The 14,906-nt window shown below is 43.6% G+C and overlaps 2 protein-coding genes and 4 non-coding genes across 6 annotated transcripts; 5 read left to right on the forward strand and 1 right to left on the reverse strand.

Moving 5' to 3' along the window:
- Positions 1 to 952: 952 nt before the first annotated feature.
- On the reverse strand, positions 953 to 8,565 carry LOC109900923 (ribonuclease H1-like). The gene is made up of 8 exons (XM_020496828.2): positions 8,048 to 8,565; positions 7,795 to 7,919; positions 7,443 to 7,613; positions 7,234 to 7,333; positions 7,087 to 7,141; positions 6,854 to 6,938; positions 6,483 to 6,607; positions 953 to 1,239 (listed from the first exon to the last, which is right to left on the reverse strand). The coding sequence occupies exons 1-8, from the start codon at positions 8,173 to 8,175 to the stop codon at positions 1,153 to 1,155; spliced, it is 876 nt and encodes a 291-aa protein (XP_020352417.1). The 5' UTR covers positions 8,176 to 8,565; the 3' UTR covers positions 953 to 1,152.
- A 19-nt stretch (positions 8,566 to 8,584) lies between these two features.
- On the forward strand, positions 8,585 to 12,758 carry LOC109900924 (40S ribosomal protein S7). The gene is made up of 7 exons (XM_020496829.2): positions 8,585 to 8,679; positions 9,433 to 9,518; positions 9,632 to 9,703; positions 10,087 to 10,230; positions 11,149 to 11,213; positions 12,126 to 12,276; positions 12,646 to 12,758. The coding sequence occupies exons 2-7, from the start codon at positions 9,444 to 9,446 to the stop codon at positions 12,721 to 12,723; spliced, it is 585 nt and encodes a 194-aa protein (XP_020352418.1). The 5' UTR covers positions 8,585 to 8,679; positions 9,433 to 9,443; the 3' UTR covers positions 12,724 to 12,758.
- On the forward strand, positions 9,777 to 10,001 carry LOC116376657 (small nucleolar RNA SNORA73 family). The gene has a single exon (XR_004212102.1). It is a non-coding gene; the product is annotated as a small nucleolar RNA SNORA73 family (small nucleolar RNA).
- LOC116376668 (small nucleolar RNA SNORA73 family) lies at positions 10,844 to 11,069 on the forward strand. Its single transcript, XR_004212113.1, has one exon. It is a non-coding gene; the product is annotated as a small nucleolar RNA SNORA73 family (small nucleolar RNA).
- LOC116376635 (small nucleolar RNA SNORA73 family) lies at positions 11,368 to 11,592 on the forward strand. Its single transcript, XR_004212080.1, has one exon. It is a non-coding gene; the product is annotated as a small nucleolar RNA SNORA73 family (small nucleolar RNA).
- Positions 12,319 to 12,541, forward strand: LOC116376646 (small nucleolar RNA SNORA73 family). The gene has a single exon (XR_004212091.1). It is a non-coding gene; the product is annotated as a small nucleolar RNA SNORA73 family (small nucleolar RNA).
- Positions 12,759 to 14,906: the final 2,148 nt, after the last annotated feature.

Below are 14,906 nucleotides of genomic sequence, written 5' to 3' on the forward strand. Positions count from 1 at the left end.
ATGAATGCCTGAGCAGCATATTTGCTGATGGAGCAAATGTGTTGAGACGAAGCCCTAACGAGCTTCAGTCTGATGTAGTGAAGCGCCGTGACCCCTCTCCACCCCGTCTCGCATCGACCTCCGACTGCAGCCGCAGTATCTCCCAACACCCAGCCCCCAGGCAGGACTTCACATCTCCAGACAAGCCGGGAGCGTGCCGTGGAGAAGCCAGCCAGCTAAGGTCAGAGACAGGCACACTCATTCCTGGTGCTCTGGTTTTCTACAATCACCAACCTCACAGAGGGGAAAGGCTATATGGAGATTTCTCTCAGCTAGAGCTGTCATTATTTTCCCTCGCACACGTATAGGCCCACTGTCTAGACACCAGCTTACTGAATGGATGAGACACATACTGAAAGACTAAGTAGTATCTGCCAAGAGCTGACTGAGTAAAGTGGAGAAGATGGAATTGTGCACCAACTAGTCAAAGAGAATATCACCAAGATCATTTCATGTCAGAGTATACATGAATAGATGATCTTTGAAGGGTGTGTTGTTTTTCTTTAGAAGAGGGAAACGTTCATGTGACCACTAGCCCAAGTAACAGACGGGCTTTTGAGCAAGACAAATAATCCTTAGATCACACATACAAATGTCATAAGAGGCCGTTATCTTACAGCATGCAGCATGTCTCACATAGAAACCAGAGAAATCCATCTTCTATGTGAGGAATCCTCTTTCCACAGAGGAGCCTAGTACGGAATGTAATTCAGAGAGCCAGTCCTATTCCGAGGTATTGGATTTGTTTTGATGAGCTAGAGCTCCATCTACTGTCTGAAGTGTACATTACACAGTGGTTACAGAACCGTTTCATCAATCAGAATGGAATGATTTTGGAATATTGAGAAATGTTCATAGGGTATAAGCACAAGCTGAATTCATTCCTTAACTTAGAAAGAACCATAAAGATGTGTCAAACAGGATGGAAGTAGATGTTATTTCATAACATTTAGAACATGTCAAACAGGATGGAAGTAGATGTTATTTCATAACATTTAGAACATGGCAGCCCAACAGAACAGACCATATATAATTCCCATATTCCATTCAAAACCATAATCCAAATGTTGAATGAACTGCCCAGGAGCAGTAAATGAGATCATCTTCCTTTGGCTAATCTAAGTGTTTCGCTGCTCCCGCTCTGGACAGCCTGTCGGCCTCCTCGTTCCCTGGGTACCCAGCGTGGCCCGGGATGTGCAACTGGAGACAGAAGAGAGAGAAGATAGTCAGAGGCAAAGGGGGACTGTTAGTCATTTCAGTTGTGCATCATCCATGACTGAACGTTCTAGTGCAGGGGTTCCCAAATGTCTGTTGGGCCACGACCCAACTTCGATATCAGAAATGTATTGCAACCCCAACCAACCTTTATTTGGGGCTATGACAGTCGATTTCAAAAACAGTCAGAGGATTTATGATCTTCTTAACTCACCACTAAGGAGATGGGTATACATAAATGTCCTGGGGAGGTTCTCAAAAGTCAGGGGGGCGCGTGGTCGATAATGCACACCTCGTCACTGCAGTCTCATCCTTCAGTGTTTGGATCGGACGCAGACAAGAGCCATGAATCCTGCTTCACATAGATATGAGCTGGCAAAGGATACCACTCTTTCATGCTGACGAAACAGTTTATCACTCTGTCATGTAGTACCACGTTTTTATTTTTTGTTGTCCTAGGCTACCTGCTTGCTTCTCTAACTTCCATTCATGGGCAACGTTAGCTAGTTAACATTAGCCTTCTACATTCATCTACTGTACATGTTGAACTTTGATCCTCTCAGGACAGGGGCACAACAATGTATGAATTAATGGTTGGATCAGAATCTGCGTTATAATCATTGGCCAGTACGGAGAATTCAGTAAAACCACAAGTCCAAATCCCTGTCTCCATCCATAGCTAATTTAGGAAAGGGCCAATTTTAGCTAGCTGGCCACCGGAGGACAACAACACGAGATGCAACAATTGAAGTTGTTTCTGTTAACAACGTATTTGATAGGACAATCGCCAAATCCAAGCTGGCTTCCCTTGTAGAGGGGCGCTGTTTCACACATGTTGAACTTTGATCCTCTCAGGACAGGGGCACAACAATGTATGAATTAATGGTTGGATCAGAATCTGCGTTATAATCATTGGCCAGTACGGAGAATTCAATAAAACCACAAGTCCAAATCCCTGTCTCCATCCATAGCTAATTTAGGAAAGGGCCAATTTTAGCTAGCTGGCCACCGGAGGACAACAACACGAGATGCAACAATTGAAGTTGTTTCTGTTAACAACGTATTTGATAGGACAATCGCCAAATCCAAGCTGGCTTCCCTTGAAGAGGGGCGCTGTTTCACTCGCTCGGATGCTTTCTCCTGTGAGATACATTCAGCCTTTTGCGAAATGTTGTGAAATTAGAAAACACAGAGACGAAAGATACATTGTTTTATGGTTTTTGGCTTCCTTTGGCGTCCATGAATACTCGCCACTGCTCACTTAATGTGCTAGCCACCGAAGAACAAGCCGAGGATGGTCTCAAAAAAAGGTACATTTTGCAGCAGCGTAGAGGCAGAAGCTATTCACCATGGGAAGGATCCAAGTGCAACAGTCAAGTGTAGGCCAGCCTTTTTCGAGCCAATTTAAGGCATTCTCATTTGTTGATGCAAGAGAGCTTCTTCTTCGAGGTTTATTGGCAGAGTACACTCATAAGGTGTATGGCCGCCACCTACTGTACGGGGTAGTAAAAAAGACCCCAATGAACAAATTCATACTAAATACCAAAAACACTAACCAAATTCATGCTACTATGCTGAATTTCAAAAAAATCAAATAAAAATGTACTCCTTCAGTCAGGTTTAAATGTTTATTCAGATCACTACACAGGTTCAGGAACCTGGGGTGGGGGACCTCTTCATTCAGTACTCCCTGTAACACTTAGGCTGTAAAGTCCTGGAGATCCAGAAATCTATGCCGCCTTCAAATATCTAGCTTCTTAGATGTCTAGCTTCTTAGATTTATTAGTTTGACTCGTGCAATTCATCACTTGCCCTATAAAAACGCAACAAAGTCCACCTTCACGATTAGTGTGTCGGGATCCTTCTCCTGCATGGCATTCACTGCAGACTGTGGGACATCCACTGCCATCTCCTCTCACCTTCAGCGATTTTTCACTGATGCCATATAGGAGACTTGCTGGGTGGCCCTGATCCTAGCTACGGTGGACCCCTTCATCCTTACAGGGATGTATGAGAGCTGGACTTCTAATGCTTAAACAACTTTAAACAGAACAGAGGGGAGGTTCGGAGGTGAACGGGAAGACGGAGGAAGTGGATATTGAGTTGGAATTAAGCAGCGCGTCGAGTACATTTGGTGAAGACGAATATTCTGAATGGACAACAGTAGTATTGAAAACTAGTACAAAAAGGAAATTGTCGAAACATTTGAGTAGAGGATACGTGTGTTAATGATAATGAATCGTTTCTTGTTGGGATGCGGTTGTTCAGTAAGGATGCATGTGGAAAACCCGTTTGAGGTGTCAAATGGTGAAGTATATGCGCTTGGAAAAGTGGAGTCCGAGTGACAAGGAGTGGTCTTATGTTGATTCATTGTATTTCTGAATAACTGAGGAAGAATTGCAGTGGGGCTCAAAAGAATCCGGACAACAGAAGTTTTGTGTTTTGTTCAGGTTGAGAACCTGAAAATAATTCCTGGTGTGGTTGGTTTCTGGCATCTGACCCACTGGGCGAATGGAGAGAAAGAAGAATGTCTGTCGGTTGTGTTGTTTTTTGATAAAGAGTAAATGCCTACGTATGTGACGCTTGGTTAAGTAAAATAAGCCGTAAGAGCTTTTGTCCCCAAACCACTGCAGTGTAAAAATTTTAAAGGATATGGCCATGTTTCAAGTGTGTGCAGACAAACAAGAGTATACTGAAGAACGGTGTGTAGAAGAACGATAGTGTTGCAATTGTGGTGGGGATCATGATCCTGAGTTCCTGGAGTGCCCGGTAAGGGTGAAGGAAATTGAGGTGGCAACAGTTAGAGCGGTCAATCGAATCTCCTATGCGGGGGGGGGGGGGCGCTTAAAATAATTGAGAGCACTAGTGATGCTAGTGAAGAGATGGTAGTGGACACACCACAGACCGTAGTAAATGTTTGTCAGACAAAAGATAACGTGTGTTAAAAAGGTGGATTTGGTTGCGTTCATCGCCACAGTTATAAACTGCACAGCACAAGTCTCACAGAAGTCGAAGAAACTGGACATTACTGTGGCAGAAACGTTTTTGGGACTCAAGGATTTTACATCGGAAGATTTGCAAGGGTGTGGTGTGGTGAAACTGTCACTGTCAGTCTTTGAGTTTCGAGTCAGTCTCTACCAGACAAAGTCATGTTAGGATATATCAGTTATACTGTTAGAGGTCTTGTGCAGAATCCACTGCACTGTTTGATGTACAACGTTTATGGTCATATTGCAGCAGTGTGTAGGAGGGAGATTCCAAGATGTGGGAAGTGTGCAGGAGGGTATGGGAAAGAGGATTGTGTAGTTTTGGTGGGAAAGGTTGTGTGTGTCAACTGTAGGGGGGGCCCATGTTGCTGGGGATCGGAGGTGTCCGGTGCGAGAGAGGCAGGATGAAGTGGCCAGAGTCAGAGTAGTGCAGAAGGTGTCGTTTGCTGAGGCAGTGAAGAAAGTAGAGGGGGATGGGGCGAGGAGTCAAGGGTGAGGGATCCTGAGAGGATGTGTAGTAGATTTGTGTCAGAGCAAATCTACTAGTAAAACTGACTATCCTACCGATCCTCGACTTCGGCGATGTCATCTACAAAATGGCTTCCAACACTCTACTCAGCAAACTGGATGCAGTCTATCACAGTGCCATCCGTTTTGTCACTAAAGCACCTTATACTACCCACCACTGCGACTTGTATGCTCTAGTCGGCTGGCCCTCGCTACATATTCGTCGCCAGACCCACTGGCTCCAGGTCATCTACAAGTCTATGCTAGGTAAAGCTCCGCCTTATCTCAGCTCACTGGTCACGATGGCAACACCCATCCGTAGCACGCGCTCCAGCAGGTGTATCTCACTGATCATCCCTAAAGCCAACACCTCATTTGGCCGCCTTTCGTTCCAGTACTCTGCTGCCTGTGACTGGAACGAATTGCAAAAATCGCTGAAGTTGGAGACTTTCATCTCCCTCACCAACTTCAAACATCAGCTATCTGAGCAGCTAACCGATCGCTGCAGCTGTACATAGTCTATTGGTAAATAGCCCACCCTTTTCACCTACCTCATCCCCGTACTGTTTTTATTTATTTACTTTTCTGCTCTTCTGCACACCAATATCTCTACCTGTACATGACCATCTGATCTTTTATCACTCCAGTGTTAATCTGCAAAATTGTAATTATTTGCCTACCTCCTCATGCCTTTTGCACACATTGTATATAGACCCCCCCCTTCGTTTTCTACTGTGTTATTGACTTGTTAATTGTTTACTCCATGTGTAACTCTTTGTTGTATGCTCACACTGCTATGCTTTATCTTGGCCAGGTCGCAGTTGCAAATGAGAACTTGTTCTCAACTAGCCTACCTGGTTAAATAAAGGTGAAATAAAAAAATAGGGCAATGAGTGATTTATGCTTCAGTAAGGTTGGCTTCTGAGTGTTCATAGCAATGGTTACCAACTGTATTGTAGAAACTTAACATAAATCACGGGAAATAGAAAAAATAGCAGAGAAGTATTTTGGTATAAGAGATCTGACTTCAGAAGAGTTAGTGTGTAGGTGTCCTGTCCTCCCAGGCCGTTTGCATGGTGCAGGAGCAGATAGGATCAAAGTATAAGAATCGGGTAGTGGGTTTTTAATTAGTAGGTGGCAGCTGCAGAGGAGTACCTGGGTATATAAGATTTTACTGCAGAAGTTAATGGGGTGGTGATTTTTATGAAATGATGGTATATACTGCAGGGTTAGTTGGTGGTGCTAATGAAGAGAATGTAATATAGGTAGGCTGTGACTGGTCTCACACAGTACAGTATGTGGCGGTGTATGCACCTTAAAGTTGGATGCGATCTGCCAACCCAATCCCAAAGAGGACCGAAATAGAAACTGGAATACTGAATGAACTAAGGACATCCAACTTGCTTTACAAATACTTTGAACAAATACATTTCAAAATAAATGTATTTCGTGAAGGCGACTCCATCACAGGTAATTTTTTTGTGTGGTTCACCACAAATGTTTTTGAGATGCGGGTACAAACATTACTTATAATGATAAACGTATATATTTTTTTATTATTTAAATATTTCACCAGGCTTTTGGGAGTTTCTCCTGCCATCACATCTTCAAATCAGGTGACCTCTCATGGGGTCGTGACCCCTAGTTTGGGAACCACTGTTCTAGTCTGAAACTCAAAACACTTGCGTACTGAATCTCTGAAGTGAAAATATGTAGAGCAACATTGATATTTACCCATACAACCTCCAGCTCTTCATTCAGCTTGTCAAGTTTTTCAAAGTGCTCTTTGTTGATGACGGGGCCACCAGAGTTAAGCCTCCAGTTGTTCAGCTTCCAGTTCTTCACCCAGCTGGTGACACCTGATGGAAGAAAACACCGACATATGCCTTTTCTTAATTGCATACACCTCACCTCTTCCTCAAAACCCATTGGAAGAGAAGGTCAGAGGGGAGGGACCTCTGGATTTCTCATCCAATGGTCACAGTAGGCCTAGCTAGTAACATTAGCTGCAGCATCAAGCCTGCAGCATTACATGATGCCATGCCACATTTAGTCAGGCCCTTGCTGATAGTGTTGGTAGAGTGTTGTAAGCAGCACATATGTACCGTTTATGGTGAACTTGCTGTCTGTATAAAGCACCAACTTCTTGATGTTCATCTCTTTGGCCTGCTCCAAGGCTTTACATGCTGCCTGTTATTTAGAAGCAAAACGTGAGATTACATATCGTGGGGTTGGTTACAATCTAAAGGGAACTGTGGCAATTCAATGAGTCGAAAATAATAATAATCTGGTTTAGAGTTCACAACTAAAGCAAATATGACATTAACACAGTACTTGCCTGTAATTCAGCTCTCTGGTTGGTCTGTCTTCCATCCAGTGGTTCAGCTACATTCCTACAATAAAGACAGTCAACATGAACACTTCTGGACTCTATTGTGTCAAGCTCTCTTGAAGTATAATTTCCTACAGGCCGGAATCAACTCACAGAGGATGGTCACGTCCCCAGTACACTCCGATGCCAGCTCGGGCCCCGGCCTTCCCATTGCCTGAACAGCAACCATCTGTGTACACCACCACTGCATCACCTGGAGGAAAAGACAACACTTTGTTTCCCCTCCCCTTTATTCACCCTAAAAACGTTGACAGTGACCATTTCAATCTGCAACATTAACAACACAATGAGAATGTCTGTACCAATGTAGGTGAATCCATCAGAGCTTTTTGAAGATGGGCTGCTGTATTGACTCTGTTTGGCAGGGGACACCTCCTCCTCGTCTATGTGATCATAGTGCCTCTTCTGACCAATGGGTATGTACTCAAGGGCCTTCGGTGCTCTTCTAGGGAGTGTTGCCTCATAGCTGGCTCCTAAAAGATAATATTGTGATCTGAGTGCAAGTCTGATTTTGCCATGCCTGAATGGTGCACTAGTTGTCTAATGATTAGACGTGCTTGCCCATTCCTAGAGCCAGTAACATCAGCACCCATCGTATTGCCATTTCAGTATAGCGACCTATAGAGAAAGAACATAGCCATCTAATGTATCTACCCTCTGACAGGTCTGGCGTTATCGAGGTTGCTAGGCTTCTGACAAATGCCCATGCATCCTTTTCTGCTGCAAACTTCTTGTAGCTGGCATATGGGAACTTGTCGACTTGGCTCTTACATTCATCCCTAAAAAAAAAGTAGACACATGCAATTATATGAAAATAAATGGGACTAGAAATGATCATATAAATGTCCGTGAGTTAAGACACACCATAGCTGCAATTAGCTAGCTACTCAACTACACCACAGCTCACCAGGTTTCGTAAACGCCAGGTTTGAATCCTTTCCTCACAGCGTAGAAGAATTTGCCTTTCACGATGTCCTCTGTGCCATTGCAGACTGCCCTGCGTACTATACTATACAGACCAGTCAATCTGAACATCACTTAGACCAGCAATTACTTGAAAGTGGAGGCACCGGTCATTGCACTTAACTTAAGCAATGTGAACAAACTAACTTTCTATGTGTTGAAATGCTAGGAAAACGACTAGCTAGTTGTCATTGGAACTAGTACAGGCACGTAAACAGTGCAGATAGCATGCTAGTTAACACAAAAACATATTTGGCCCGCTAGCTAACGTTAGGCTAGCCGCTATCTGACAAGCAAAGATGTTATTTCTGTGTGACAAGCGTAATGTCAACATATAAACATATTAAAGTTAGTTAGCTATACATTGTAACATGACGTACTTATGCTTCTCCTTTGCCTATGTATTCGCATGAATTAATTACTTTTGCTTTCGAAATAGACTATCTGCTGGGGGATGGAGAAAAACAAGTCTTCAAAATCACAGCTACTTCCGCGATCCCATGACTCCCTAGCGCGATGTACTTCTAGCTACCTCTCGCGAGATTCCGGCCTCTTCCCTGGCCGTTGTTGACTGAGGTTGGTTATGATCATGCTCCCAATTTCGGAATTTCTTTTCAAAATGTTGTACATGTGCATCAAATCCCCTGTATTTTGTATCAGAGTGCATGCAAGACGTTTGATGCGTTAGATTGTTATATTTCAGCTTTTGGATGGCCGGTGTGTAGTGAATTATGTAGTGTTTCAGGATAGACCTAACGTGAATGACTCGGAAGGAAGGACTGGTAGTATAACTGGCGCGGTTTGAGGCCCATGTGTTCCTAGAATAATTGCTTGTAGTCAATCGACGTGTCCGTTTTTTAACCGCGTAGCTTAGTATTTTACTTTGTAGACTTGAAATATGGTGTATGTTTGAGTACTGTGTTCCCTGGTGTTAGCTGCTAACTAAAGTTAGCCATATGATAAGGAACATGGGTTGAAAGACACTGCTAGCCAGCTAACGCTGACTAGCCAACAATGTTGCTTGGGGACATGCGACCGTAAGTTATATTGATTCAATGCAATTACTTGCTCGGTTGTTTGCGAGATCATATGGTTGAATGTGTAGATTGGAACCAACCAGTGTCGGCTTCGTTTGATCAACCTTAGCTGGATGATAGCCAAACTACTGTCGTTATACTGACTAGTCAACGTAGTAACTGCATGTATGTATGGTGAGATGGCGTTCAGCATGGACCACTTTGCTGCAGTTTAGTTTCATCTGAAACATTCAATTATGCCCAAAGATGTACAACATACTCAAATGGCTTTCTGGTCTGTCTTGTTTTCCAGAAACATAGGCCATGTTCAGTACCAGCGCCAAAATCGTGAAGCCCAATGGCGAAAAGCCAGATGAGTTCGAGTCTGGCATTTCCCAGGTAACCAATGGCTAATATGTTAGCTATTGCATGTATGGCTAATTTAAACAACTCCATTAACTTAGTCACTTGGCTAATGCTGTTTGCAGTATTCAACATGTCTGCCTTTCTAGGCTCTTCTCGAGCTGGAGATGAACTCGGACATGAAGGCTCAGCTGAGGGAGCTGAACATCACTGCTGCAAAGGTAAGGATCATGCACGGCACCACATGGAGCATGTGTTGTACTTACCGAGCTGTGTTGGGTTATGAGTTAAACCCCTACGTGGACATCCTGTGAGGTTGCTCTCGCATGGCTCTGTCCTTGTGGCGTATGGGAGCGTAGCGCTTCACAGTGCTGTGACGTACAGTCCCGTTCCACGACGTTGGAGAGCAAGCTTTGTCCCGGGCCCTTGGGCTGGTGAGGACGGTGTTCTGTATATTCCTACATCTTCCCAGAGCCCTTTGGGCCGTGACTGGGGGGCTAAACCATGCAGTGCATACTTTTTCATCCAGACAGCTAAAAAAAACTGTCTACTAAAGTTTGTATTTGCCTCCGTAAGTTCAAATAAATCTTTTCCTCTCCCTCAGGAAATTGAAGTTGGTGGTAGCAGGAAAGCCATCATCATCTTTGTCCCAGTGCCCCAGCTGAAATCTTTCCAGAAAATTCAGGTGCGACTCGTGAGGGAGCTGGAAAAGAAGTTCAGCGGCAAACATGTCGTCTTCGTTGCACAGGTAAGAACGCAGCGGTCCTGTTTTCTGAGTTGCAGGGGCAGTTTGCATAGCTGTTGCTGTGAACCAAGCTAACAGAATGGGTTATTTTTGAGACAACTGTATATATATATATATATATATATATATTACTTTTTGTGTCTATGTGGACACCCTTTCGAATAAGTGGATTTGGCTATTTCAGCCACACCGATTGCTGACAGGTGTATAAAATTGAGCACACAATCTCCAGACACACATTGGCAGTAGACTGGCCTTACTGAAGAGCTGTGACTTTAAATGTGGTACTGTCATATGATGCCACCTTTCCAACAAGTCCGTTTGTAAAATGTATGCCCTGCTAAAGCTGCCCCGGTCAACTGTAAGTGAAGTGGAAACGTCTAGGTGCAACAACTGATCCGCCGCAAAGTGGTAGGTGACACAAGCTCACCGGACGGGACCGCTGAGAAATGTTCTCTAGTGGAAAGCTTTCCCAGTAGAGTGGAGCGCTGTTATTGTAGCAAAGAGGGGACAAACTCCATATTAATGCCCATGAGTTTGGAATGAGATGTTCGACAAGCAGGTCTCCACATACTTTTGGTCATATGGTGAACATGCTGTGATTGTAACATTACTATCAACGTGGACATCCTGTGAGGTTGCTCTCGCATGGCTCTGTCCTTGTGGCATATGGGAGCGTAGCGCTTCACAGTGCTGTGACGTACAGTCCCGTTCCACGACGTTGGAGAGCAAGCTCTGTCCCCGGCCCTTCGGGCTGGTGAGGACGGTGTTCTGTATATTCCTACATCTTCCCAGAGCCCTTTGGGCTGTGACTGGGGGGCTAAACCATGCAGTGTACATTAGTTATCAAGTATGCTTCTTGGGCTTTTAAAGTCTGCCTATGTAAATTAGTGATCCTTAATATTTTAATTAAACTTGCAGAGGAGAATCCTGCCCAAACCAACCAGGAAAAGCCGTATCAAGAATAAGCAGAAGCGTCCCAGGAGGTGAGTTACATTATCATACCTGCATGTGCACGACTACATACTGTTTGGAAGAGACAATTAAATGGCTTTAAAGTTGGTGTGAATGGGTACTAGTTTAGAACTTCAAATTATTTGTCATATCTGGTGCTGCCATAATTGCTCGCCAATTTTGGACCCAACGTGGACATCCTGTGAGGTTGCTCTCACATGGCTCTGTCCTTGTGGCGTATGGGAGCGTAGCGCTTCACAGTGCTGTGACGTACAGTCCCGTTCCACGACGTTGGAGAGCAAGCTTTGTCCCCGGCCCTTGGGCTGGTGAGGACGGTGTTCTGTATATTCCTACATCTTCCCAGAGCCCTTTGGGCCATGACTGGGGGGCTAAACCATGCAGTGTACAATTTTACTAACGTGTTGTATATGCTTTCTACCACTCCAGTAAACCTGCACATATGGTAATATGGTATTGGCACTGACCCTGAAACATACCCAGTATATAGCTTGCTTACTTGCTCGTTTTTTCTTGTGTGTTTTTGATCTTTATTTGTAATACTGATATTTGTTATTGCGTTGTTGGGAAAGAGCTCACGAGAAAGGCGCTTCTCTACTTCAGCATGTGACAACTTGAAACTTCGAATGGGATTTTGAATAAATCGATATGGTTACTAGATGACCCGGAGACTGACCATATGATGCTAAATCAACGTTCCCTCGTATTACCTTGCGTTATCTAAAGCAGTCTCTGCTTGTCTCCAGTGATGTGATTGAGACATCTGCATAGCGTTTTAGATTGACTTTCTCTTTCCAATACATGCGTTCAGACATATATAAAGAATCTTTAATTTTGAATGAGGCAGGTGGTAGAATTTTGTTTTTGTAAGGATTGCATTTTTTTTATTTGCCATATGTCTAATGCAAGTTGATTTATTTCTCCAGCCGTACTCTGACAGCTGTGCATGACGCCATACTTGAAGACCTGGTCTTCCCCAGTGAAATTGTTGGCAAGAGGATCCGCGTGAAACTGGACAGCAGCCGGCTCATCAAGGTCCACCTTGACAAGGCTCAGCAGAACAACGTTGAACACAAAGTGAGTGTCGTGTAGCAGTTTGCTAGTTCACCCAACTTAACCCCTACGTGGACATCCTGTGAGGTTGCTCTCACATGGCTCTGTCCTTGTGGCGTATGGGAGCGTAGCGCTTCAGTGCTGTGACGTACAGTCCCGTTCCACGACGTTGGAGAGCAAGCTTTGTCCCCGGCCTTCGGGCTGTTGAGGACGGCGTTCTGTATATTCCTACATCTTCCCAGAGCCCTTTGGGCCATGACTGGGGGGCTAAACCATGCAGTGTACAACCTTTTTTTTGACGTCTCAGTTTTTAGTGTTTTGTACAAAATCATTATGACCTATAAATGTTAGTCTATGCAGTGGTTAACCAGTGGTTGCTTTTCGGTTTTCTAGGTTGAGACCTTCTCTGGCGTCTACAAGAAGCTTACAGGCAAAGATGTTGTTTTTGAGTTCCCCGAATTCCAACTGTAAAGTGCAGATGACAAAATAAATGTGTTTACTGTTAACTCTGTTCTCTGGGGGTGGGGGGGTTAGTCATGCTAGTCCATACATGTTCAAGACTGATGGCCTTTCAGACAGAAAGAACTTCATATCCAAAACAGTAGGACCGTTACCTCAAATAACTACACTTGGAGCAGCTTTGATAATTGACATCTAACAACTGCTAAGAGGGTTTGTTCAGACTTGCTTTTGTACCTCCATGAAATGGTAGTATTCACAATATGTTTTTGCACATTCACTGATGCAGAATGAAATTGACTAGTAATCTATTTGTCAATGTATTCTGGTGGTGGGCCATAGCAAGCCATCTGCTTTAGTTGGTGAGAAAGATCGCTGTCGAGGGAGGAGCTGGTTTTTACATAGTGTATTTCTGCTCAACACATTTCCATTTGGTAATGTCAACTCTTGCACATTTCTTCAAAATACTTATGTTCGCTAGCTGGACAGGTAATTTCTGCCAAGTTTTAAACTGAACCAATCAAATTGTATAGAATCTCTGAACACCACATGATGTGCATTTTAGGTAGTAAGTAGAAAGCTGGTGACATCGAGAGGGATCTCCATCCGACAAAATGCTATCAAATATTATTTGTAATATGTGATACCATCATTCCAAGCGGTGAAATGACCGCTGAACACTGCAACCTTTTAATGTTGCAACTACAGTAGCTAGCTACAAGATCTGGTGCTAGCTAGCATGAACATATTTATCACGAGCTATCTAGTCATTCTGGGACTAGGAGAGATTTAGCTTTTAAGGTTATTCAAGACTACAAACATGTATAGGACAAGTGTAAATCTAATAGTCAAAGGCAGGACCCACAAATGTCATTCATACTGACGAATGCCACATTAATCCTATCAATAGGAGTAGGATGTTTGCAGCCCACAGTGTCGTGTCATTTTCTAGCTTACAAACTACATTCCTTTGCTGTGATTTATTTATTCATTCTCACATTTGTCGCGCATTATCTTGTTCATGTGTCCTGCTCCCAGAGTTCAACCAAGTGCTATTCACCAAGCATGGGCTGAATCGCTCACCTGTGAGGAGAACATCCGACTGCAGTTTGAATTAGCCCTAATGTCACTATTTAGACATTGGGGCCACATGCATTTCTCAGTTTTTGTCTTAAGTCGTGCATTTTAGAGTTGGAACACCCAATACACAGTTGCTTGTTTGAGCATCTTTATTCACTAAGGTTTTTCACCTTAGTCTTCCATGATCTATTCACCTAGCCCTGCGGTCACTATATAAACACGGAGACCATGTCTTTGTGTGTGTTAGTCACATCAGGGTGTTAGGTAGCCAAGCAGCATTGGGCCAGTAACTGAAAGATTGCAGGTTTCAAAGACAACTAGGTGAAAAATCTCTGCCCTTAACCAAGGCACTCATTCCTCCTGTAAACTTGCTTGGGAAACGAGTGTTAAATGACTAAAATGGAAATGTCTACATCGGTCAGCTACATTGTTGACCGGGGCAGGATACTATTGTGCCCTCATTACAAAACATTAGGAACACAATATTAAGTTGCACACCCATTTGCCCCCAGAACAGCCTCAATTTGGCTGGGCATGGATTTCTACACTGATTGAAGTAGAGGTAAGCGATCATAGCATAGCATTCACCTGGTCAGTCTGTCATGGAAAAAGCAGGTGTTCCCACTGTTTTGTATACTCAGTAGATTACAATATATTTACATACGTCAAATACTGCCCGAGACACCTTTTGTTACTTTTCTCCATACTCAAATGGTGAAACATTATTTGTGATTTTGTTCGTATCTTATATGCGTGAAACGCACATTATTGAAAATGTTTCTCGCAGTCACAATAGAAGAACGAATGGATTGGCGAGATTCTGGCACCGTCAACTTTTAGAAGGTTAGTAGGAAAGTTAATATACTCCCATTCAATGAACATTGAGTATTTGAAACAAAGCTTAATTTCCCAACTGCTGTTTCTATAATCCTACAGGCTCGTTATCATTATCCATACATTATATTCCAATGCATCCAACATTATGCAGGCCCACCATGGTTTTGGGCAGCTGCTATTTGAGAACTCAAATGGTTTGGAAATCAAACTCTGGTTATCTTATTGCAGATAACATTATACAACTGTTTTTAGAGAAGATGTAAAGCGAGGTATGCTAT

Source organism: Oncorhynchus kisutch, linkage group LG12 (assembly GCF_002021735.2).
Source record: "Oncorhynchus kisutch isolate 150728-3 linkage group LG12, Okis_V2, whole genome shotgun sequence".
In the NCBI taxonomy this organism is placed as follows: domain Eukaryota; kingdom Metazoa; phylum Chordata; class Actinopteri; order Salmoniformes; family Salmonidae; genus Oncorhynchus; species Oncorhynchus kisutch.

Coding starts and splice junctions, on each gene's coding strand:
- LOC109900923 (XM_020496828.2), bottom strand. CDS start 8,175: ATGTTCAGATTGACTGGTCTGTATAGTATAGTACGCAGGGCAGTCTGC. Junction 7,334..7,442: donor TGATGGATTCACCTACATTG/GTACAGACATTC, acceptor CTTTTCCTCCAG/GTGATGCAGTGGTGGTGTAC. Junction 1,240..6,482: donor AAGAGCTGGAGGTTGTATGG/GTAAATATCAAT, acceptor TTCTGTCTCCAG/TTGCACATCCCGGGCCACGC.
- LOC109900924 (XM_020496829.2), top strand. CDS start 9,444: ATGTTCAGTACCAGCGCCAAAATCGTGAAGCCCAATGGCGAAAAGCCA. Junction 9,519..9,631: donor TCGAGTCTGGCATTTCCCAG/GTAACCAATGGC, acceptor CTGCCTTTCTAG/GCTCTTCTCGAGCTGGAGAT. Junction 11,214..12,125: donor AAGCAGAAGCGTCCCAGGAG/GTGAGTTACATT, acceptor TTATTTCTCCAG/CCGTACTCTGACAGCTGTGC.